The sequence below is a fragment of the Epinephelus lanceolatus genome, chromosome 3, assembly GCF_041903045.1.
Source record: "Epinephelus lanceolatus isolate andai-2023 chromosome 3, ASM4190304v1, whole genome shotgun sequence".
Classification (NCBI taxonomy): domain Eukaryota; kingdom Metazoa; phylum Chordata; class Actinopteri; order Perciformes; family Serranidae; genus Epinephelus; species Epinephelus lanceolatus.
The window spans coordinates 18,229,354-18,255,846 of NC_135736.1; the positions used below are offsets into that span (position 1 = coordinate 18,229,354).

Below are 26,493 nucleotides of genomic sequence, written 5' to 3' on the forward strand. Positions count from 1 at the left end.
GTTCATGCCTGTGAGTGAGTGTGTGTGTGTGTGTTGTACTTTGGCACTGCTGGTCTTGTGCTCCTCCTGGCAGCCGTTCAGCACAGCCACATCGTCACCCTGCTCTGCACCCGAAGACAAGACCACACTACGGGACACACAGGGAGGCTGGAGAGACAAAAGGACAGTGCAGGGGGGACAAATAAAAAATAAAACACATAAAACACAAATATAACAACACTTGGATAGGAGTGTTTGAGTGTGGACACTGTGGTCAAAGGACTACCTGCACTTTCCTCACATGTAAAACTCATTCACATAGAAATTATTATTAATCTGATGTCTGGCCAAAATACGAGGGCATGTATGTATCCATGTCTATATTCCACCCTCAGCTTTCTGTTTCTCATGACTTACCCCAATCCTGTCTGGAGGTTGGTGGGACAGCAGGGGCTCAGCAGCCTGTGCTCCCCCAGGGATGAGGTCCGGTGTGCGGGGCTGAGGACAGGTAGACAGGCTGACGCTAACAAAATCTCCACCCGACAGTCCCACCTGAGCACAGCCACATGGCACGTCATGGTCCAACTTCCTTCCTGAGATCAGGTAGGTTTTCAGCCCTGGGGAAAAGCACAAACAAAAAAAATGCCCTCTGTTCAGAACTTCATGATGATGATCTTTGAAATTTTCATGGTTTGACTTAAACAGTACTTTTACATCTAACCTGTTTGATTCGGTTAAAACAAACTGAGGTCAGTTTGCCTGGTTGGTGCGGCTCATTTTGGCTGGTTTAAAAGCTGTCAATTAAATCCTAATGCGGACCGCACAACCAAACTGGGACTGCTTGAGAAGTTGGGTCTCGTCCCGCTTTAAAGTGGACTCTGGTGCAGTTTGTTTGTGGTTTGAAAGGAAAAAGAGATGAGTGATTTTAGTATGATCTTAAAAGCTAGACTGCATAAAAATCCATCTGTGAAATCTGTTCAGGAAGCGATCTTATGATAGATCCACATAAGATCATGTATATAAGCTGTTCATGAAAATAATTTGTTTGTTAACATATGCATGTCAGCATGGGTATTTTCATTGATTAAAAAGCTGTTAAAACTGCTGTGCTTGCAACTGACTCTGTGTACTTTGTCAGTTCATTAAGTCCATTAAAAAGAGTGTTACAGTGATCCCACAGTCATAAGCCCCAAATCATTACTGTACAAGACGCCTCCTTTTTACCCTGTCTCTACCTGTTGGTCATTATTCATAATGTGCAGTCGATTTGCAGTCTAACATTGCTAACAATGCTGATAAAACCAAAACTGTGCAATCAACGAGCTACCTGGCTGTCACTTTATATAACTTCATGTTTACTCCTCTCATGTTGTCTTATGTCCACATCATCAAGCTAGTTTGCTGTCTCTGTCAAGTCGCTGTCCATTAGTCACTCACTCTACAGCAGGAAACTGCACTTCAAAATAAAAGCTATGTCCCAGAAATGTACTGCACTTCAAAATACTGTGTATTTTTTACAAATGTCACGCGCTTGCAAGCCACTTGCAGTACATGCAGAGTGGACCCACGACCCACATTTGGGCCTTGACCCACCAGCTGGGAACCACTGCTTTAAAGCACAATTTTTAATGGTAACACTGAGAACAGCACAAGAGGCTGGATCGCCACAATATAACAAGCAATTTGTTTTGCCAAACATTCCTTGGGCAACAAATCCTCTAATGTGATGACTGAAGCATGTTACATCTGCGTACTCTAATCTGATGCTAAAACAATAAGTCAATCTATAGGACAATTGATGATTGTAATTTTGATTATGATTTAAGTCAGTTATACCTAGCATGTGCTGGTTTTTATGGGGTGCCGTTTGTAAAGTGTCTCATGCTGAAAATAACATCAACATTTTGCCACATTTAGCTTCAAACAATGTTTAAAAAAGTATTGTGAATTTTTTAACATCACCTTTTACCACATTTATAGCAATATTTGTTAACTTAGAAATATATTAAATAGTTAAATCTAAATATTAAATGTGGCACCTACATGTTAAATGTTAAATCTAAATATTAAATCTAAATATAAATGTTAAATCTAAATGCTAAATATTAAATCTAAATCTAAATCTAAATGTTAAATCTAAATGCTAAATATAAATATAAATATAAATGTTAAATCTAAATGCTAAATATAAATATAAATGATAAATCTAAATCTAAATGTTAAATCTAAATGTTCTGGGTGAAACTAAATATTTAGCTAATATGCAAATTCACACTGCCGGTCACCGGAAGTACCAACATAAAAGCTCAAGATGGTCAGACTGTGTTTATAGAATCAAATAACGAATTAAAACCAACTTATCGGGGAAGTGAACACTTGAACATACATTAGCGTGATGATAACTACCTAAAATAACAAGAAACATGTTTGGAGAAATTTTATTTGACGTGTACTTTGAGTTGTTAGTGTCCCTTCGGAGGGACTAACAACCTAAGCTAAGCTAACAACCGTTAGCTCTTAGCACCGTTAGCAGTGTCTGTAATGACTCATTAACTCTTAAACGGTCCATGAAAAAAATATTTTTTTCCAGCGGATGTCTTAGTTACAACATGACTGAGCTAGCAAAGCAGTTTTGTGTTGCGATGTGTGGTATTTATTCAGTTTTGGGAAATCACGATGTCTAGAAAGCATCAGTGGCTGCAGCAGCAGCAAAGCTAACATCAGGACATTGTCTGTTAAAAGCCTCCCGTTGTCGGATACGACATGAAACTACTCCAGTTAGCTCAATCATGTTGTAACTAAGACATCCGCTGGAATTTTTTTTTTTTTCACGGACCGTTTAGAGTTAATGAGTCATTACAGACACCGCTAACAGGGCTAACAGCTAACAGTTAGCCCTGCTAATCTACGATAACCATGTTATTAATTTCAGAACGTGATAGTAATGTTTGTTCACTCATTGTGTTTATAGACAAACACCAGATTAGTCTAAACGGTGATATAGTGATGTGAAAAATGTGAGATATGCATATATATATGTAGCTAAACTCCGCTGGTTTTCTACCCGGAAGTGTTTGTAAACAACAAGGTGATTCCCTCCGAAGGGACACTAACAACTCAAAGTACACATCAAATAAAATTTCTCCAAACACGTTTCTTGTTATTTTAGGTAGTTATTATCACACTAATGTATGTTCAAATGTCCATTTCCCCCGATAAGTTGGTTTTAATTCGTTATTTGATTCTATAAACACAGTCTGACCATCTCGAGCTTTTATTTTGGTACTTCCAATGACCGGCAGTGTGAATTTGCATATTAGCTAAATATTTAGTTTCACCCAAAACATTTATATTTAACATTTAGATTTATATTTATATTTAATATTTAGATTTAACATTTATATTTATATTTAGCATTTAGATTTAACATTTAGATTTATATTTAGCATTTAGATTTAACATTTAGATTTAGATTTAGATTTAGCATTTAGATTTAGATTCAACATTTAACATTTAGATTTAACATTTAACATTTAGGTGCCACATTTAATATTTAGATGTAACTATTTAATATATTTCTAAGTTAACAAATATTGCTGTAAATGTGGCAAAATGTTGTCAGTCATGTTATTTTCAGTGTGAGCCACAAAACGGCACCCCATAGGTTTTAGCTTCAAAAATGATAAAATTAGCTTGCATTTCTTTTATTTATAACATTATCAAATAAACCCTGTTGATCATGTTGATGAGACTATGCTAAATCTGACTTAAAATCCCACAGTAACACTCTCAGTTACAGGCGGTCATGATTTTCCACGTGAAAATATTGGCTAGCTGCAGACATACCCATCACCAGCCACTCTTTGTTGATGCACACACACTGACAGGCAGGTGGTAATGCAATACTGGGTGTTTCACCACCTATGTTTGCACATCAGCCCGGAGCTCTGGCCATGTTCACACAAGTGAAGGGCCAACAAGGAAATATACAAACAGTGGATTAGAGTAGTGGCCCATAGCCAGCCGCTATCAGCCTGTCCAAACACACAGTAACCTGGCTTGCTGGCCTCTTTGTTCAAACAGCTAAGAGGTGCTAACCTTGTTAGCACCGACATGACTGGAGCAGCAACTTTAGGCCATAAAGGAGCCTGGTCCAAGAGTCTTGATTAGCTCGCTGCCTCTGACTGATTGTCGGTGTTATATTTCATTGTTATGTACACTATTTACACTAAAAGGGAACCCATTTGGCATCGCTGCTCCATGGGCATGAGCAGCACAGACTGGAGCCAACTTTCAACACTATTTCTGTGTTTTTGTAGCAACCCTACTGCAGCCCATTCAGTGAACTTTTAAGTATGTGAGAAAAGGGCTTCCAGGACAAATACACTGTATTAATGCAAGCCTAGCTCAGCTCTGTCAAACATTTTGTGAAGACTGTTGTCATATTTTGATAGGATTATCACTGTAGATCATCTCCAAATAACAAATATAAAGGTATAAGACACTTGTTCTTTAGTCCTTTTGCAAATTCAGTATTTTGTATTGTCTCTCACAGCTGTTGTTGACAACTTCTATCTATATTCTCTATGAAACTGTCACTACATCCACACAGTAGTAGATGAGACAGATTATGTCTGGCTCTCAGCTCAGATTTCCCCCTATTAGTAACAGATACAAGCGCTCCTTCATTCCGACTGCCACATCTCTTTTGAATGCAGGGTAGTGGTAGAGTCAAACTTAGCACTGAGGCTTCTCTTTTGGCTGGTTGTTAATCTTGTTATGATCATGTTATGAGCAATGGTGACGATGTTGATGACAATGGTGTTGCTGATGTTGATACTGATGGTTGTTGTTGATGACCACTGCTGTTTCAGATCACTGTATTTGGTTCCCCCCTCCTTCCCCAGTTGTTGAGTATTTATATTCTTATGTGTTCTCTCGTGTCTTTCTATATGTGTTTTTGCTTGCTGCGCAACTAATTGCCCTCTAGGGACAAAATAAAGTTGAAGCTGAAGTTAAAGAAGTTGACCCTCCTCCTCTTCCTACTGCCTCTAATAGCGATTACAAGAGCAACTGCACATGAACGAAAACATCCAAGTAGGAGTCTCTAACGCAGCTGTCAATCATGACGGTCATGGCTCATGAACTGCAGTCAAACTGTCAAACTAGGCAGCGCTGATCAAATGGGAATATTTTAGTGTACTGTTTAGCTGTAAAATGAGACAAGTTGTGACCTGGCTGCCATGTTGAAAACAGTTATGTCAAAACAAAGCATCACCCACTAGTCAGACCAACTTTGTCTTGAAAACTTCCAAGTAGGAGTAGAAGTCTCTAAAGCAGCTATCAATCATGTCGCTCACGGCTCATGAACTGCGGTCAAACTGTCAAACTAGGCAGCGCTGATCAAATATAAATCAAAGTTTTTCAGAAAAATATTTTAGTGTACTGTTTAGCTGTAAAATGAGAAAAGATGTGACCTGGCCGCCATGTTGAAAAAAGTCAAGCCAAAACGAAGCATCACCCACCTGTCGGATGAACTTTGTCTTGTTACAGCTAAACAGTACACTAAAATATGTTTCTGAAAACAGTAGAGGCACAAAATAGACAATGCAGTAACAGAATCATGATTCGTATTTGTTCAGCGCAGCCTAGTTTGACAGTTTGAACGCAGTGATTGACATGATTGACAGCTGCGTCAGAGACTCCTCAGCTCTGATTGGTTGTTTTACTTCAGCTGCTGTAGATTCAAGTAAATGTCATTAGAAGTAGTATGAGGAGGAGAGGGAACCTGATTTTTTTCCACAGAGTATCTGTCTCATGTACATCTGTGTGGATGTAGTGACAGTTTCAGTGAATATGGCAAAAGGTTACTTTTAACTGTAGCTTTAATATTACGTTGCTCATAGTATAAGAGAGTTGCAGCTGAAGTCCTAATTGTTTATAATGCAGCTTTTATTGAGTTTTGCATGTACCCTGGAGATGTTTTCTATTTAGCTTGGAAATGATCTGGAGTGACTGAACCCAAGCAGCCAGGAAAAACTTGTATGTAAATGTATGAACATGAAAAAGCCAACATAAAATAGGTGCATAAAATTATTGAAATTATACTTCATAATAATCACTGTAATACTGCCCCTAACTCTTGAACTCTGTTACCTTTTATGCACAGTGTGACAAAATGCTTTATAAGTAAATCAAGAAAGATCCATTTAATCAAACTCCTTCTGACCTGACTATCTGTCGGGTTAACAGACACATTGTTCTTCACTCAACAGAAAAAGGCCAAAGATATGAGATGATGTGTCAACTTGTGTAAGTGTGACTGATGAGCATCCGACCCATATGTGAAAGCATGTGCGTCAGTCTGATGCTGAGTGGGTGTGTTCATAAGTCAGACACAAATGCACACACACACAACACAACACACACACACACAGGCTATTTACTAACCTTCATGTCTGGATGCATCCGCAGATATAATGATTCTACCTGATTCTATCTGAACAAGTTACCTCTTCTCTTCCTCTCGGTCCACTATTGTTACAATGTTTGAGTCAGTGTAACAGATAGCTAATGTGATAATAGGGTAACTTCTAAATAAAAGTCATATCTAAAAAGCAGCAGCTGTGTTGGCACTGCTGCTTCCACTCCTCGGTTTCAATTTCACTGAACTGAATTCTTGTAATTTTAAGATTTAATGACGTGAAATAAGAATAAGAACTTGCCTTACAAAAATCAAAATAGATCATCATAATCACTGGCAGAACTAAAGCAAATTGCTATGATCTGGTGCATGATTGTTTCAGGGTTAATATGCCTTAATGTGCAAATATAAAAAGATACAGCAGAGGTTAAGTTAGCCACTGTGGAACCAATGGGCATGATAGCATCTCACCACAGTGTTCTGTTATGCTTCTCCGTCTGCATAAATAAAATTAGTTATGAATGCGTAACTAACAATGAACTTATCTTGGGAGTCTGGAAGCACTGTGTGTCTTGTTCCGTGCCCCGGGACAGTGACAACTTGGCAGACGTCCTCGGCCTGTAGGCCAACAACAGCTCTAACTTAGGGTTTGAGTCCTTTGCCAAACGGGCGACAAAGGCCATTTATGAGATCTCGACCCACTCACACACACACACACACACACACACACACACACACACAGTCATGCAAAGGTTCACTTCTGTTCTCATAGGCAAGAGTTGTGCACCCCCAAATTATCTTCAAATACAAAGCCAGTACATTTCATGACATAATTAGTTACTAAGCTAAAAGCTTGTGTTGCTTCTTGTTATTTGTCTTGTTGGCAGCTTTGAAAACGTGTCTTTAAACCAACTTTATGACTTGCCAGATTAGGAAAAGAACATGTTCTGCTAATAATAAAAACACTCTGTTCTTTTCCAGTGTCTCACTACGCCATGACAGTGTGACAGTGAGCCAGCAGAACCATACCAGGACCCTGAAACTGAGGCAGCTAAATGGAATTCGCCCCACATCAAGTATTCATTTACACGTATGCCTTTCCTACTGTCACATGTCAAAAAGTCTTCTATTGGGAGGATACTGAAGTTTACAGAAAAGTCAAACCTCCCACAGAAGCAAAGGCACACAGTCTACGGCTACATCCACACTACTACCTTTTTAAAATGAAAACAATGTCAGCACACAAGAGCATTTAGCACCATTTCAGATGTCATCTCTGTCCATACTCACATGCTTGGAAATGTATATCACAAGACCCAAGTCTGCAACCTTGGAGCTGTCTTCTCCTTCCTGCCTCGTGTCAACCACATCATCAAAACAGCCTTCTTTCACCTATGTAACATTGCCCGCCTCCGACCCTCTCTGTCACCCTCTGCTGCTGACACTCATCCATGTACTTGTAACATCCAGGCTTCCATAAGCACTCCCCCTCCTGTTGTCTCCACTCTGCTGATGCCAACCTCCTTCAAATACCCAGGACAAGCGCCGAGCCTGGGGTGACAGGGCATTTTCAGTTGCTGCCCCCTCTCTGTGGAATTCACCACCGCACCACATAAAACATGCCGCCACATTGTCAGCATTCAAAAAGGCCCTCAAAACCCACCTCTCCAGACTTGCCAACCCTGACTAAACCCCACAGTTTCCCTAGTTGGCTCTACTCAATTTTAGTGTCTTATTTTATTGTCTTTAATGAAGAATTCACTGTGCTTTTTTATCCTACTTTATGTAAAGCGTCTTTGAGGACTCCGAAAAGCACTATATAATGTAAACAGGAAGCATATTGTCAACTCTCTCGTTGGTTGCTTAGTTACAGGACATATCATGGAGATCACGAAAAGACTAGAGATTTCTTTGGTGGCCAAACAACAAGGCAGAACTGTTACTCAAAGTATCACGAGTTTAAGGATTTCAAGGCAGTGGAAAATTGATTGGGAGTCGTAGCAAAACACATACGGCAACCTATCAGAGCAGTATCGGCCGAGAGCATTATTTATCGCCGGAAGACATCATGGTAATGGGAGAGGAGTGCTTTCAAAAGAAGGATGAAATCACAAAATGTTTGTACACCAAGCTATAAAGTTGTGGCTTGACAATTCATGACTGATGAGAGAATCGGGAATCGAATGCAGGTGTCTGCATCATCGTTTCCAAAAGTCTTCATTCAGACTAAGCTATGCATAAACATAGAAATAGTTATGCATTTTGAAACAAAAAAATATTAGTGTGGATGTAGCCTATAGAGCATAGTCCACGGACAACACTTTACGTAAGGATATTTCATAATCCTTAGTGCATTAAAAAAACACTGTGATCTGCACAGCCAACACCTTCTTCTGACTATGATTGATTAAAGACACTCCTAAACTTGCGGTTTCAGCTTACTGTTCAATGAGATCAGCTACTGAAGGGACAGAAGAGCCTCAAACGATTTACTGTAATGTCTTAAATTACAAAAAATTAATAAATAAAATAGCATTCAATTCAGCAAAAGGGTACAGAATACTCTAGCTAGCATTATAGAGGCATACAGTGACTACGGACACTTGTTTTGTGATCTTCCTTCTCACTCTAGTATGCATGAGAGGCAAAATGCTGATGAGTTGGAAACACAGACACAGAGAAGATAGCGAAAGCAGAGTGGCAAACGGCGAAGAGATGGCGAGGGGGAGGAAGAGACGGAGAGTACTTTGAAGGTCACTGAGTTTAGCATGCCTCACATAACCCACATTCCTTGTCTACTTCCATTTCGGCTTTCTAACTTTATCAACAGCTCGCTCTAAACTCTTAAACAGGCCTTGAATTGTGAGGGCGTTAAAGTACTTGACTTGTTAGACACTGAAAAACTGTAGTTTTCAGACCGTGCACTGCACAGTAGGATAATGTGTGTGTGTGTGTGTGCCCGAGTGTCATCTGCTTTCTAGATATACAACAAAGTGCCACACGCACTGTATCTTCTGTGTGTTTATCCAAGCTCTAATCCTCTACTACTGAGTTTGTGCAGCCGAAGTTACTGAAACACATGGTAGAGCTTCCTTGGGTGTGTGTATACGCTGCACGTGTGTGCGTTTGTGAGTGTGTTTGTGTATTGATCTTCTCCAGGCTCTGTAAAGGCAGCACTCTGGGAAAGAAACTGACACCAGCACTCTAAAGTGTCAATGCAGCTCAATGGGTTTTATTCACTTATTCAGACCAGCTGGCTGGAGCAGAGAGGGTTCAGCCGAGGACAGCTACTACTACTACAACAACTAGAACACAACACACAGATGTACAAAACACACACCTACATTAAGAAATGTCCCTCTAGTGCGCATGTACACGTAGTTACATACACACGGGCAGACATGTGGAGCCAACACAACCTGCTGACAACATGAGCAAACCAAGACTTCACTGTGGCTTCATCATCTTAATGTTCATGCCTATATCTGTGCTTTCCATGTAATGTTTCCAGAGTAAATGATTTTCAGACACGTTTTATACCATTACACCCTTTACTTGCATTGCTGCCACAGAAAGTACCACTGTTACTGACTGAAAAACATCTGACCTCCTTAAAGCTGATGTGAACAAGAACAAGAGATGTTTTCCTACTTGTTCAGAGTCAGATAAGGTAACAGATGCTTGTACTTTACGGGCAATCAAATCAAATTGGAAGCAGTTCAGTGAGGAAACAGTTGTTTACTGGCTCTGTGGCTGGGTGCATTCAAGTCAAACTTCAATGCAGAAGAGTCAAAAACTGCAGTTCCTCAAATGGCCACTTGAGGCTGGCTCCAGAAGTGAGTCAGTTCCCACAGACCCCCAATGTTAACATGCCCAACTTTACAGCAGAATTGGTACAAAAATCAGTTTGTATTTGTTTCTATGGCTTATTTCCCTGTTTATGACCACTGTACGGAGGGTGGACTTTTATATAACTCATCCAGTTACATTTTAATAAGGCTTAAAGTTACGCATAATAAGGGCATGGCCACTTTGAGTGACAGGTGGGTGCTCTCTGCTCACAAGTCACTAGCTACTGACAACGCTCTCATCCAAATATAGTCAATTCTGGCTCCAAAAATCCAAAATGGCAACGGCCAAAATGCTAAACTCGACACTTTAAAACAGGAGTCCACTAACCAATGGTTGACACCACGTTGGGCTACATCCATTATTTCACACAGTCTATAGTTAGAGCTCAGGTTCAGTTGATTTTTGGATGAGATACAAATACAAAAGCTCTGCAATAAATTCTACCTTAAATGTAAATAAATACACTTTTGTTGTGACTAATTTGTTTGTTCTTGTGTGTGTAGGTATGCAGAGCGCTCACACAACCCCACACTCCGCAAGAGGACATAGCCCTTTAAACACAAGACACCCTTTCCAGGAAGTATGCAGCATCTGCCTGTCTGAGACACATAGTGATATATCCGAATGAATGCACACACAAACTTGGCATTTCCTGCAAGTATGACTCATCCAAAGTAGTGCACTGCAGTGTGATCGCCTCTGCCCCGCATATCCTCATTTATAAGAAATTATCTACGATGTACAAACACACACACACACACACACACACACACGCACACAAACATACACACTGCATGCACTCGGCATTTCCACGAGATCCACATGTAAAGGGTGTATACACGTGAGTGAATGAATGAATGAATCAATGAACAGAAGGATGAATGGAGAGGAAGCATAGCTGAGTCGTCACATTCCACATGTACACCCGAAGACCATGCACACACACACATCTGAAAATGACTCTCCTATAAACACACCTCCAAACACACCAACACAGCCACGCATACAGATACAAACACATGGCACTAGTGCTGAAACATTTGGTCAATGAACGGATCGACAGAAAATTGTCCTTACACACTTCCAATTATTAATTACGATTAACTTTTGATCATTTCTCAGGCAAAATTGTCAAACTTGCTGCTTAATGTTCCACCTTAAAAGTCGCACACAGTCGACCCAGTGAATTAAATTTTTCTGACTCCTACTTCTGTAAGAGGCAGTAAAACAATCTTTCATTTTATAGTTACAGTAAAACTCTCCACAGTATGAACAGTGGTTACATGAGCCTCAAAACCAGCCACAGCTCAGCCCTGAGCAGAGTGACTGTCTCATATTGACCAATCAACAGACTGCAGTGTTCACAGCTCCACCTTTTAGTACCAGATCTGTGTGCTAGGTACCCCAACAGAGAGGGGACCAAAAATGGGGACGGTACGGAACGTTTCTATTGGTACCATCCACAACTTGTCGCAGTGGGAAAAAAAAAAGCGTACCGAACTGAACTGAACCGCACTGCTTGGTGGAAACAGGGCTTATGTCATGTCACCTAATAGTAGTTTCACAAGTGCACCGTTCTCCTGGCTGAAAGTCCAGTGTGTGTTTGACCCATCCATGACTTCTCCCTCTCACCCTACTTGGACTTTCTTGCTCTTTCTACTACGTTATTGCTGCTGCCAGGAATACATTAGAGTTAGCTGAAAGCCTGGTGTGTCTCATACAGACGTTTCAGGTGCCTTGTGCGTCACTAACATACACTGTGTACAAAGATGGGCGACATGACAGCTCCCCAAAATGAAGCCAAAACATCTTGATCGCTCCCTGGTGACTAATCTTGCACATCTACAGCCTGCATACACACTCTCATCCTCAAACCATACTGCATTCTAGCACACACGCAACCTCCTGGAGGCCGACTCCTCTGAAAGCATTGTGTGTAGACCCACACATGAATTAACACACTCAAACATGTGTAATTAAGCACACTCACACACACACACGCACACCCAGGCCCTGCTCAGCAGTCGCTCTGTGAGAGTGTCTGGGTGAACATTTTAGACTAAAGTTGACATTTCAGAATATCCCCACTGGGCTGTCCCAATCTGGACTCTGCACTTCCTGACAAATGACCTTTGACCTTACGGCGGCTTCCAAGTGCTTGATCAAAACCATCCCTAGTGACCCAAAGGTCGCCGGCTCCCCTCTGGTCCCACACACAGCAAAGTGAAGATAAGTATGAATACGAGAGACAGAGGGAGACAAAGACAGATGCTTAACACGCAACATTTGTTCAAACTAATGAAGCATCAAAGTCAAATTAAGTCAACCTCAGAAGGGGAGCAGAAAAAGACAAATTAAAGCTTATCCTCCTCTTTTCTCTGTGAGCTTTATCTAACCTTTTCTCTCACTCTTCACTTTCATCTCGCTGCTTGGAACGGTCAGAAAATAAACAACTCCTGCACTAAAAATAGACTTCAACTTGTTTTCCCTTTTTCGCAGACTTGGCCTTCCCACTGTCCGACTCAACTATCTCTCTAACCTTCAACTTGTTCTCTTTTGTCTTTTGCCAACCCTTGCATCTCGCGCAGGCTCTCGCTACCTGTCTTTATATCTAGCTGCTCTGTCTTGTCTCTGCTGTCACATCCTCTCATTTTTCAGCCATATTCCTTTCACATAAGCCATCGCTCCCATCGGTCCTTCTTTTTTCCACCGCCCCCCCCCCCCCCCCCCCCATTCCCTACCCTCCAGTTTTCTCCCTGGTCAGTGGCGGGTCTTGAGAACAGGCCTCGTGCAATAGCAGATGCCTCCATATTTGGACACACTGATGGAACCGAGGGATGAGGCTCTCGCACGATCCTCCTTCAAATACCCTCCCATTCCTCCCTCCCATCCATCCATCCCTCCTCCCTTCCCTCTTTTGTGCCATCATTTTAGTCCGGGGAGTTCCTTTCCTCTCCACATCTTTTATCTCTTTTTTAAATCATACTCTAGGGATTTGATAAAGTATCTATTGGCAGGCTAGTGCATCTGACTTTCTAGGTTTGGGTCAAAAACAAGACCTTTGTCGCATCATCCCAAGGGTAGGGTATTCAGAACTCGTTCTAACTGGAGCCAGCTCCAAAAGACTACGAGTCTGGAATGCAATGAGAAACAATACAGATTTATGGCTGCCAAATATGCAGTGAAAGTAAAGGTGGGGGTGGGGGGGTGGGGTGGGGGGTTCATACATATTTGGACTTCTTTTTGTGCTTGAATAACATGACAAGAATTGGAACGTGGATAGAGATAAGTATAGGTGGAATAAGAATTGATCTAATCTATTCTCTATCCACACTGTCGTCCTCCCCCTCTTTCCTCTGTTGTTCTCCATTAACGTTACATCTGACTAATGGTTAAAGAAAGAATGCATACATCCTTTGTTCATCATTCACCATCTGTTTGTCAATGGCTCTTCTCTCAGTAAATCTTACAAGTGAGTGCGCGTGTGTGACATGTAGTGCAGTGGGTTGACAGGAACAGTGACGCACTCCGACTGTCACTGCGTCACTCCGATAAACACACACACACACATACACACAGCTGTTAAAAGGCATTTTAGTGTCTCGCTTCACAGAGGCTCCGAGTTTCTCTTAGGGAGGCTGTCGCTCAGCAGCAGAGGACAGTCCTTGAGCAAGAAATGACCAACCTTGGTCCCGCTGCAACGGGGACGCCGATAACGACTGACACGTCATCTTTTTTTTCATGCGTATGCACACACTTGGTTGCATTTTAACCCAAAAAACGCTGGTAGGTTAACAGTGCCTGGCATTAAAATAAATACATGCGGCGGGGTTTTATTCTTCTCTGCATGTGACATATTTTTAGGGGTGCACAAACGCACTTGAATTGTACGGCTTCATTTGGATCATACAGTCGTTGCATGCTGTGATTCATTCTGCTGTATGCCATGGATTTGCCAACCTCACTCATGCACGCACGAACACACACACACACACACACACACACACACAAACATATACCTCCCCCGCTGCCCTAAGCTAGACTGTGGGAAATCCTTGGGAAAGGGTCATGACCAGAAAACATGCTCCTTCTTCTGCTTCCTTCTTCTCTCCCTCCCTCCTCTATTCTTCCCTCCAATGTCACACAACTCTCTCTTTCCACAGACCACCAAGGAACAGGGCTTTACATGCTGTTTATAGTAAGACTTGACTGATACAGGTTTTTCAAAGCCAGTCCGTACATTTTTAAAGTGATAATCCAGATTTTATGCCCAATGACATTCACAATGGACATAAAAGTGCTAATGCCATTTTGCTGTATATTGGTCTCTCTTCAGCTTCAGCTTCAGACATATTAAAGCTTCAGATGTACTTCCCACGTTGAATGTCCGCAGACTGCTGCAGACATGTATTGGTCCCACGGATACACATGCTGTTCTATTCATACTACAATCAAGGGTCCATCAGAGTCAGTCTTGCCCGCTCCTCACACCGTTCCAGCTGCTCCAGCTGTGTTTGTATTCCTTTAAAGACGAATTATATAAATGTGGGTAACTCCAGATTTCCTCTCACAACTTCTCTTCAAAACAAACATGCAACATTTATCTGCATCTTCTTGGCAAACCAGCTAGAGATGCCTATGCAACCAGCTGGACTGGACATTATTTTGTAACTGCTGCACGTTTTGTCGGCACTGTTGCTATAATAATGTCAATGCATACAGTTTGCTAAGTCACAAATTTTGGGACACACATGGTCGTTTGCATAGGGGTTTGTGCGGACCCTCGAAAACATGGGCAAATGATTACATTTAGTTACATCACACGGACCAATGCAGTGACTTGCAGAAAGTATGAAGCTGGCTTAATACCTTTAGGTCTTTTTTAAAATAAGAGTTTATTGCAGGTCTCACTACTTTGCATTATTTAACAGTTACTCAGGGGGAAATCCATCAAACTAGAGGCATGCTGAAGTCTCCCTTAAAAGTAGCATCAATTTACCAGCATGTAAGTTAGGTGGAATGATAATCGGGATTGAAAATGACTTAAGTCAAAAATATCGATTTACTGATACATATCATTCATATATTCATTTTCTGTTATCCTGTTGGGGGTCGCAGGGGGGTTGGAGCCTATCCCAGCTGACATTGGGCAAGAGGCGGGGTACACCCTGGACAGCTCGCCAGACTATCACAGGGCTGACACATAGAGACAGACAACCATTCACGCTCATATTCACATCACGGGCAATTTAGAGTCACCAATTAACCTGCATGTCTTTGGACTGTGGGAGGAAGCTGAAGTACCCAGAGAAAACCCACAGTGACACAGGGAGAACATGCAAACTCCACACAGAAGGGCTCCCCCACCCTGGGTTTGAACCAGGAACCCTCTTGCTGTGAGCCGACAATAATAACCACTGCCCCACCATGCTGCCCATATTAATTCTGGATATTTGAAATGTTGCGAACTCTCAATAACAGTTTTCCCTGCGGTATCGAAAATGGTGTCAAGTATCGATATTTTTTAAAATATTGTACTGAAGTTAGAAAGTCCAGTGTCGTGACAGCACTATTGGAGATACCAACTCTCTAGCTCTGACTATTCCCCTGCAGTCATTCTCCTCCTACAAATACCGAATGAAACAACTTCACGTAGCTTCTGTGAGACCAAAGGGCACGCCGGGAAACAGGAAATTATTGACTGAAGTCAGCAGGTTAAGGGAAAGAGGGCACACCTTGCAAGTGATGCACTTTGCCTCACAGATAACTCCCCTATGGACATTCACTAGAGCGTGACTCCCATTGAAGTCACACACACCTTATGGGGGAAGGTATGAATAAACAGCTCAACCGGTACTCCCATCCTCCACCATAAGAAGGACTCTGCGTGTCTGTCTTGCTTTCTTTTCTTTGACATATTTGGTTCTTGACTGCCCAAATCTCATCCTTACTTTCCCATCACATTGGCTATTAACTCTCTTTCTCTCTCTTACAAGTTCTTTAGCTATATAAACCAGTGCAAAGGAAGCTCATGGATTTTTTAGCAGGCTTGAGGCCACGCTCCGTATCTATTATTCAGAACAGCCGTTTAACACAGCACCACTCCAGCATACTTGAGTTGGCGCACTCGCACACACACACAAACACACAGGGCAGTAGAGACAACCAGCTGCTGTTGCCACACTGGCACATACAGCTGTCGCAGAAGTGGAATTATAAACAGTTGTCACAACACACACATACACACAAAATACAGAGTAGAAGGTAAATGGGTGACATTATTGTGGCCCCATATGTGCAGTATACAGGAAGTCATGACCTAGCCATGACACAGAGACATATATGATGTTTGACCCCATTCATATATTCTGTATGAGCTGGTCAATCAGTAACAGCATGACAGGTGTGTCAGACGGGCTTTGGTCCCCATGAAGTGAATTATCAGGACTGTCTGGCATTTGATGATCGACAATGTGCAACGACAAGGCCAAGGGAACATTTTCCCAAAGTAACAACATTGCAAAACTTTGAAAAAGCCCACTCACTGTGGTCTGGTTGTCTCAGCTGTGTCTTGCCACATAACCGCAATGACCTGAGTTGAATATTATCCCCCTCCCTCTCTCGTCTGCCACATTTTTGTCTGTCTCTGTACATGGTAAGTTAAGACGTATATTGCCCAAAAAAAAGCCCAACTGATAGAGCTCTGGATCTTTATTGTGTTTTTACACGTCTTGGCCACATGATAAAGCCAGCTTTATCAATGTCTGTTCACTGTTGAAATATCTGCTGGTTATTTTAAGCTACCAGGGGCAAAAACTGCTGCAGGGCGGCACCAGTGATAAAAGTGCAAGTCACTGTGCCAGCAATTAAACAGTAAATGAGGCCAGGTTGTGGGTGCATGCACCTGTAACAAGTCACATTCCAGTAATTGATTACATGGCTTCATTTGGTCATGAGATACTGTTAGTTAGATAAAAGCAAACACACACACACACACACACACACACACACGTGTAAAGATAAGGTAAAATTTGTCACAACACTGTTATGTAATTCATCTAATGACTGACAACTTCCAAACAAACATGAGCATATGCAACCTTTGGCCTCCATCACACATGAACACTGACACACGCTGGAGAGACTGGAAAGACCTGTTAAAAAAGTTAAATACAATACGAGCAGGTGACTCATCCATTTGGGATTTAGGTAATTACAGAAATTAACTCAACGTTCTTCTAAATATAGAAGAATGTATTAAAGCAACAGCAAACTGCCAGGAAAGATTAGTTGTGTGTTTGTGTGTGTGCACACCACACATGCAGCTGGGCTAGGACAGGGTTGGGCACGCTTATCAACACTGAACACACACACACAAACACACTTGACTCAACACATTCTTGAGCAATAGGAATGACAAACTTCTCATGAATTATGTGGGGTGGATGAATTTTAAAAAAAGCTGATTAGACAACTGTGTGGGAGAGTGTTCGACACAGAGAGACGCAGAGGATGACAGGAAGTGTTATTACATGTCTATTAGCAGAGAGGGTGAGAGATGCAGAGGATGACAGGAAGTGTTATTACAGGTCTATTAGCAGAGAGGGTGAGAGATGCAGAGGATGACAGGAAGTGTTATTACAGGTCTATTAGCAGAGAGGGTGAGAGATGCACGAGAGAAAGAGAGAAAAGAGGACAGTGCTTCAGGTCTCCCCGTATACACTGCTGGCTCTTTGGCTACTTGCTGTCACCGTTAAATTACGATTTAGTGTTAGACCTACATTGCCCTTTCTCCCTCTGAAACACACACACGTCACATTAATGATAATGGGATTAGGATGTACCTAATATAATAATGTAGAGGAGCATTATGTAATTGTAGGTCCACTCCTGTACAGTATGTGTGTGTGTGTGTGTGTGTGTGTGTGTGTGTGTGTGTGTGTGTGTGTGTGTGCAGCACTGGAGAGTCTGGCAGAGCAGCACTGATAATGCTTTTTCATCTCTGAAAGTCAAACCTCTATTTTCCCTCGGCTACATTATGTTTTCATCCAGAAAATGTGTGTGTTACAAGTCATCTTTGTCTGATGGAAGTGCGCGCTGTCAAATGTAGGAGCTAATTTATAAAACTTGTGTGACACAGTTTAATTGAAGTCATCGCAGAATCCTAAATACAGCGATAAACAAACAGAAAAAATAGGAATTAAACTGATTCATAGACATTTTACCTTGTGGCACACAATTAGTAAAACACTGCTGCTGTCATAGACATGACGGCCCTGACAAACCAAGCCAACAGTCAGCCGTCAATGTTGGGCTGTCAGAGATCGTCTGCGACACTAGTTTTTGTGGTGTGTCCAGCATGGTTGGCACGAGTGGGCCAAATTCAGCATGTTGAATCAAATTAAATTAAAGAAAAAGTTATATTAGATTAAACTATTTTTTAGCCACTGAGCTCTTTAGTCGACACGATTGTTGTAATTGTCTGTGTAATTGTTTGCTGCTGCATGAAAAATATTCTTTGTTTTTTCAACATCTGGTTGTGTTTTCAATGTGCTAACTGGCATAAGCGTCTTGAATCCATCCTGTCAGTCTTCTGGTTTTTCTTTTTGAATGACGACTACAGACTACTGCTGTGTGCTGCAATGGAGAGTCATTTTCTCTCATACAGGCGAAGAATGTACATGCTAGTTAAGCATTGGCTGTAGTCTCAGTGATGTGTTCAGTATGGCTGGGTGCCTAAATCAATTCGATTTGATAAAGAGATATTTCAGTTCAATAACATTTTTTGCTAGAATGTGAAAGAGATTCTAAGAGAGCTAATACTGTAAATTTTTACGAGGAATTATTCTTAAAAAAAAGGAATAAATTCAGATAAGAATTAAAAGTGAATATTTATAACTAAATGTTGTTCCTATGTTTGCAAGATAATAAATTGCACCAAAACATAGAGGACTAAGCTTACAGTTATAGATAAAGAACCTGTAAAGTCAGAGCGTCTCAAGACTAAAGTCTCTAATAATTTAGCACCAGGGCCTGTTAGCTACCGGTGAGATTAACAAGGTTAGAGCTTCACACATCAGTGGGAAAAAATTTGTTAAAAGAATGATCTCGGATTTCATAAATCACTATTTGGTCATTCAAATGAAAATCGATTTGAATCAGACGAATCAATCATTTTAACCCAGCCCTCTGGCCAAGAGACAGGCGACATGAAGCGACACAACAGTCAGTCTTCATCGCCACTAGTTCTTGGATTTTGTTTTGGTGTGTGGGCCTTAAAGTCACACAGAATTTGACAAGCTGGACAAATATCACAACTGCTTATTACCAGCATGTTACCACCACCAGGTCACATGAACCCAAGTTTGGACGGGATTAGTGCGTAATAAAACATGAACTCTGCTCTTCTTTAATTGCCTGCCACAGAGGTGACTATCACTTCAGGGTAAACACACAAGTTGTATTGATAACTGTTGCTACAACAAAAACACAAACAGCTGATTACCACGGTGACTATGAGTATGTATGATCCCCCATCAAAAGTCCTTTTTTAATCGCTAGTAAACTCTAGGAGTGGGAATCAGCCGAGGATCCACAATATAATATTATCAAGATACTTAAGTCATGATACAATATTATTGCAATTTTAAATATGTTGCAATATGCTGGGTATTGCGATAAAATACGTTGTGATTGATTAGCTTTCTTCAGCTGTAATTTATGTCCCCAAAGGAAAACTTTGTCAACATCTGTTTCATCTGATAAGGTAAGTTTTCAGTCTGTTCATCTCACTTCAGCCAATTTTTTACAGCAGCAAAATGTATCTAGTTGACTGAAAAAGCAATTGATTATATTATTCCAGTAGGTTACCTAAAGTTTAATTTGCATTTGTAATATTTATAATTTATATAATAGAAAAACCAATTCTTGGCACTGTGTGACAATACAATTTTGCCACACAAAAATATTGCGATACTACGTTGTATCGATTATTTCCCCCTAGTTTCCTTCTTTCCTCTGATTTCACATGCTCAGCTCTCCCGTTACTCAACAGCATTTTTCTTCTCATTCTGTTATCATACACAACGACAGCCAGACGCAGACAGACACACACAGACACGCTTGCAAGACCACCTAGTCAAGCGATTAGAGCTGACCTTTGAACCCTGTAGTGGCAGCATCTCTGAATGTGGTGGAGGAAGAGGGGGGCGAAACAACACCATGTTGGGTCGCAGGCCTTGGGGCAACTGTCTCCTCTCAGCTTTATACAAAGCATTGCTCTCGCACAACGCACACATAACACAGGCACACGGGAGATGTACGGTATGCAAGGAAACAGGGGACATTCTGACGATGGTGTGTGTGACAGTGTAGAAGGACACTGTAAAAGCAGAGGGAGAGACAGAGAGAAAAAGACGACGTTAAAAAGCCTAAATTAGTTTCTACCCTCTGTGCTCTGTGCTCACCTCTCGCTGATAAATCTCGGTGTGTATACATGTGCATCTGTGTATCTAAGGCACAAAGACTTTGATCTGTCATTTTGTTTTATGCCCTGGGTGTCTTATCTTTATCATAAAACATGTACACACACACACTTTGTTTGACTGCCTAGTGCAGCGTGCGGCTGTCATTGAGAGGTGAAGATTTGAAGAGGAGAGACAATTATGATGCAGCAGAGAGAGCGAACTCACTGCTGGCTGTCTCTGCCGTCAACTGCTCACCCTCTCCATCTTCCCCTGCTCTGTAATAAAATTCAAATCCACTGAAAACAGCCGAGGAACAATGGCCGCAGAGAGTAAACATGAAACAGTCTTCTCCACTGCTTTCAGTCATGTGCAATGGCTGGTTTCAAAATGTGTCAGAGCAGCTTTTCAGGGCTAAATAAATCTGCCAAAATGATCAAAATTAATATTTTCTTAATTAATTTTCATTATTTATCATATATCCATTTTAATTAATTGATTGATTATTTATTAAAATAGTGGAACCAGTCAGCGTGTGTGCCTGAAAATGACTTAAATGGATTGTGCAGGATACGCCTTTTTTAACGGCAAACATTTTGACTTGTCACACTAGAAACAACACAGGCGTTACTAATAGCATTAACAATGTCTCTTTTCTATTAAAGTGTCCCAGTAATCCATGACGGTGAGCCAGCACGCACGGTACCAGGACCCAAAAACCAAGTTCCAGCATCATTCATTTTATCATTTACACCTTTAGTTTGTCTACTGTGACACGTCAAAATATCTTATTTCTATATCACCTTGTGTGTCTTTGAAATCATGTCTTAAGTCTTGTTGCTGAAAGGTGCTACACAAAAAAATTCGTCTGGCCTTGCCTTCAGTGAAAAAGGCCTGCTGCAAACAATATAAAATGGGGCAATGCTACACAGCAAACCCTCCCTCGACAGTTTGAATAAAAACTGTAAACACTACACGACATCAATGAGCCAGGAAAAACTTCGACATCAGAGAAGTTACTGTTTGTCTTGACCTATTAGTTTGAGAGTCCCAGTCTCAGCAGAATTTCACACACACTCATGAATGTATTTCCATGAAATCTGGCACTAACATCGGCCTCGGGTCAATGAACTACTGATAGTGAATTACGGTGTTCTCAATGTGGAATTTCCATGACTCCACCGGAGACAACAAGATGAAAAAGGGGATTTTCACCCATCTGAAGAGCAGGAATTGCCAATCAAGACAAAACATATTTATTTATTTCATTTATCTCATTTAATTTATTATTCAGGATCCACATTTGTTGTCACAGGAGTAATAACTTCTCTTCCTGAGGTCCACACAAAAAGCAAAATGTCGATGGAGGTGGTTTGGAAGTGAGATTCCCTCCCTATTAGACAGTTAAAATGTTACCTTTACCAGCAAACAGCAGATAAAGTGTGTCGTATAGTGTCGCACAGCAAAACCCATGACCCACTGAGGGCAGGCCTGGTTATGGTTAAGGATTTGTCATTTGCTGCTGCATGTTTAGGTGACATGTTTGGTTTAGCACAGACTAACCAGCATGCACACACACACAAATATGCACACACAGACAGCACCTACAGACTCACCCAGACTGAAACTGACAAGGTGCTAGTGCCACCCTATCATACCATTTGAACAGTTCAAGGTCCAAAGCTCAGGTCTGCAGATACACATCATGCTGCTGCTGCACTGTAACTAAAGTAATCAAAGGTCTAATGCAACCTCATTTCCTTTTCCCAAGCTACAGTACGACACTCAACAAGAGGAGCCTGAAAAGGCGTTAACACAGCAGATACACACAGGACGTAAAGACCAGCTAAACAAAAACCCAGGGCAGAAAACTGCAGTCCTCACCCCCTGCAGTGAAATACTAGTGTGTTATCAACTGAAAGAGACACGGCAGGACTGGAGAGGAAAACACGAAGGGGACACAAGCAGTGAAGAAGGCGGACTGGGAGCAACCAATAACAAGAGGGAGATTCATGTTCAAAGCACAGCAGGAAAATGGAGGGTGTTAATATCATAGTATCTCACTGAATATAAATGGGAGTATGATGTAAAAAAAAAATGGACATGATAAAGAACAACGCAACAATGAAGATGGGCATTCTTGTGAGACAAACATAGACAGACAGGAAAAAATACAGTGTGAAGATGTGGGAGAAATGTACAAGTCTTTATGTGCCTGAATGAAAAGGCCTTCTAAAAACCCATCAACCCAAACACAAACATGGAGACAGATAACAGAAACAGGGATGATGAAGGGAGTGTAGGCAAGACCCTTCACACCTTCATTAAAATGCCTTTTATGTGATCGGGGCACAATCGTATAGTGCCTAACCACATGAAAGCCCTAGCACAAATGCACCTTAAAACGCACTGAGAATGGATTGTGATCCAATCGGCCAAACGACTTGCGGAGGTGGTCAGGAACACATTGTGACCGCATTAAACACAAGAGTAAATGCAATTAAATTTTCAGTCCACCTACAACGACTACATGGGCAGAAATATGTAATTGTGTGCTACACTTTCAAACCAGCGAGGCAGCAGCGGCTCTCCCTCACCTGATGCCGAAACCTTTTGGGTGCTCTCTTCTGATGCTAACACTAGGGGAGTGTCGTTCTCATGTGCAATGTATTCTCCCTGTCGATGACTGTCTTTACAGTCAGGTAGGCCTGGTTTATCCTTGTCGACCTCGCTGCTGCCTTCTAAAATCTTCCTGACTGGCTCTAAAAATGCAAACAATACCATGATGTGCACCCTATGTCATTGGAAGTTAAAAACAAATAATGAAATAGTATAACTGACAGATGGGCAGGGTCAGTTTGGACTTTGTGAAGTTGTTTGAGCCTCACAGAGCGATTGGATCTCAATGTGAACTGGAGACATATATTCATATATTACCAGGCGTAGATGCAGTCGGGTTAAATCATATCTAGATACAATTTAGATACGTGACGGATTTGAATTTAAGTTGTAAAGGGTGACTGACAGTCATACACAAACTGTTGGAATGCATATGTAAGAGTTTCAAAGCAATCCAGTGATCACCTAAATAACTGTGTATTTGGTGACTTTCAAAGGCCTTAACACACCAAAACAATATCAACTACTGGTAACAAAGGAAGACCATTGCGTCACCTCACATCACTTGTTTCTCAGCCAAAGTTGCACTTGAACACACCACAGAAACAAAAGCTGACGACCATCTAGCACATATGTTCTGCACCTGCATGAGAGGAAATAACTCTCCATACCAGCAGGTGGCAGTAGTCTGTATTCAGCCATTTAAAAGGGAAACTGGAAGGCCGACAGGATGGATTCATGATGCTAGTTAGCCAGTTAGAGAATTAACAACCCAACCAGATGTTGAAGGAACAAAGAACATTTACCATGCATGAACATTACACAAACAGTTATGAACCATTTCATAACTGAGCTCAGTGGCTTAACAGTAATCTTACCTCATATGTTTGTTTAGATCTCACGCCCTCTTTGCCCTCACCCACATGTTTGCTTTTCTCACCTCTGTATCTCTTCTTGTACAGTGCGTTAAATTGTCATCAGAGTGAATTCACTCACTGACTGTCTTCACTGTCAATGACACCAATTCAACAGGACGAATCAGCCCAAAACTAGTGCCAACGAGGTCCAACAGTACGGGGCACACCTCAAAAATCAAGGCAACAGACCATTGCTGGCGGCTCAACAATGACCTATGGCGGACTGTTGGCTCGGTGTGTCAGGGCCCTCAGATATCGTTAGTGATATTTTTTTAAAGAGACAAATCCAGTGACTTGATGGGGCACATTAGAAACCTTTCAAGTTTTGCCAAGGTATGTCAATAGATTTGTTAACTTTTAAAACAGCTGTAGTGACTGTAGTTTTACATTTTACAGCATGTTCATTGTAATAATTTAATTTTATGAAACAGCTTCACACTAACAGAGTGCATAAAATACACATTGTTCATATTCGCTGCATTTGTGTGAAGTTTGAACAGTTCAAACTTTAGTTAGCCTAAACTTCATATCTTCCTTTGAAGCACTATGAAGCATGAAAATACTGCTTATTTTGCCTGGTCTTTAAAACCCTCACTGCGTACCTGCATAGTCAATGCATTTGTCAACAGAGGTATGACTCATCCCAGCATCTTTCATTAAATACATAAAGCAGATGTGTGAGATGTAGCTGTCAATAGAGTCCTGACAAAGTCTGCCCTCCATATGTTTTGATGGAGGATTGTTGGCCACTGTCTCGTCCCTCACAATCCATTACACATATCACTTAGATTTAGTGCATTTCTGATAAAAGTACAGACAAATTACAACTGCATTCATGGTCAAACAAAGCCGTGTTTGCTTAGTTGTTGTTGTTCAAAGGAGAGCGAGCGAGGCGATGGGTATTTAGGGACTAACAGAAAGAGAATGGTTGAAAGCACGCTATCTGAGGCGAATCACTCAGCCTGCTGGGGGATCTGTTGCAAAGCCTTGACTAAAGACAGACAGACAGCAATAAAGCAGTGTTACACAACAGACCACATGTACAGGCCCGGGTGACAGGTGAGAGACTGAGGCAATGAATGTGATAACACAGCGAGGATGAGGCGAAGCAGAGGGAGAGATGTGAAGCACAGAGGGAAAGGAGGCAGAGGAAAGAGGGGGAGGCAGAGGACAGAAGAGCTAACAGACAGAAAGAGGTGGGGACTTAAAGAAATACACAAAATTATTCAGTTTATCTCTCATGCTAATGCTTCAGCATAACGGCTGCTGGAAGGAATGGAAAATGCAGAAAGATACTGCAGGTGTCAGCCGAGGGGGAAGATGTCTTACAAGACTCAAGGTATTCTGGTTGCGTGACATATCTCTGTCAAATGGCAAATCCAAGATGATTAAACTAACTTCATGAACGCCTCCAGGAACTGATCCATTCATTGATTTTGACCATTCTTACTAACTTGCTTCGACAAATTTCTCCAGCCTCTCTGTCTCCTACACAAAGCAGCAGTTACATAACTCAGCATGCGTGAGTCTGACAATTTATTCCTCTCAACAAGAAGCGCTATGTTGATTTCTCTCTATGTCCATTCCCCAACAAGAGTTAAAAAAAAATCTGTGTCAACCTCTCTTTCTCGCTGCAAGAGAAGCAAACTGTTAAGGTCATCTCTTTCTCTGAGCAGGAAACTGTGGGTCTCTGTTTCAGCAGGAAACTAGATGCCATTCTCCCCTTTTCACTCCTTCAACAAAAGCTGCATGTCAATATCTCACTCTGTCACTGTTTGCCAGTCTGGAAATAGAGAGTGATGGCACCATTTAGAGCCAAGTGTGAATACACTCTGACACAAGGCCTGACAATAGAACAGACAGTCTCTGTTCGCAAGAGACCTAAGATTAGACGGCCCACGAGGAATCCCCTGCTGGAGAGATTAGTTCCATTGATGCTGCTTTCCACAGAGTACTGAGGCAGACCGTGTGGGTGTGTGTGTGTATGTGTGTCGACTCAATACCAGCAGTGGATGCTGAACAAGTTGCGGACATCCAAGTGAAATGTATTTCCATATCTTTTACGCTCTGTCTGTCTGGTGTATGTCTGGTCTCTGCACCCTCTGCACCACTACTCCCACCCTACAAGTGGCGGGCACCGTATGATAAGCACCTGTTAAACCCACTGGAACCCTGTACAATATCTGCCACAGAACAGTAAAGCCCGTCAGCCCTCCTATTATCAACTGCAATCTCCAGC

General features: G+C 41.6%; 1 protein-coding gene across 4 annotated transcripts in view; it reads right to left on the reverse strand.

Moving 5' to 3' along the window:
• adcy9a (adenylate cyclase 9a) overlaps nucleotides 1-26,493 on the reverse strand; it is a 46,866-nt gene that overhangs the window by 15,284 nt on the left and 5,089 nt on the right. For all 4 annotated transcript variants that reach the window (XM_033623746.2, XM_033623744.2, XM_033623745.2 and 1 more), the window contains exons 2-3: nucleotides 397-596; nucleotides 40-147 (exon numbers count right to left, since the gene is read on the reverse strand). In XM_033623746.2, the coding sequence (XP_033479637.1) occupies nucleotides 40-147; nucleotides 397-596 (308 nt within the window). The remainder of the gene's footprint in view (nucleotides 1-39; nucleotides 148-396; nucleotides 597-26,493) is intronic.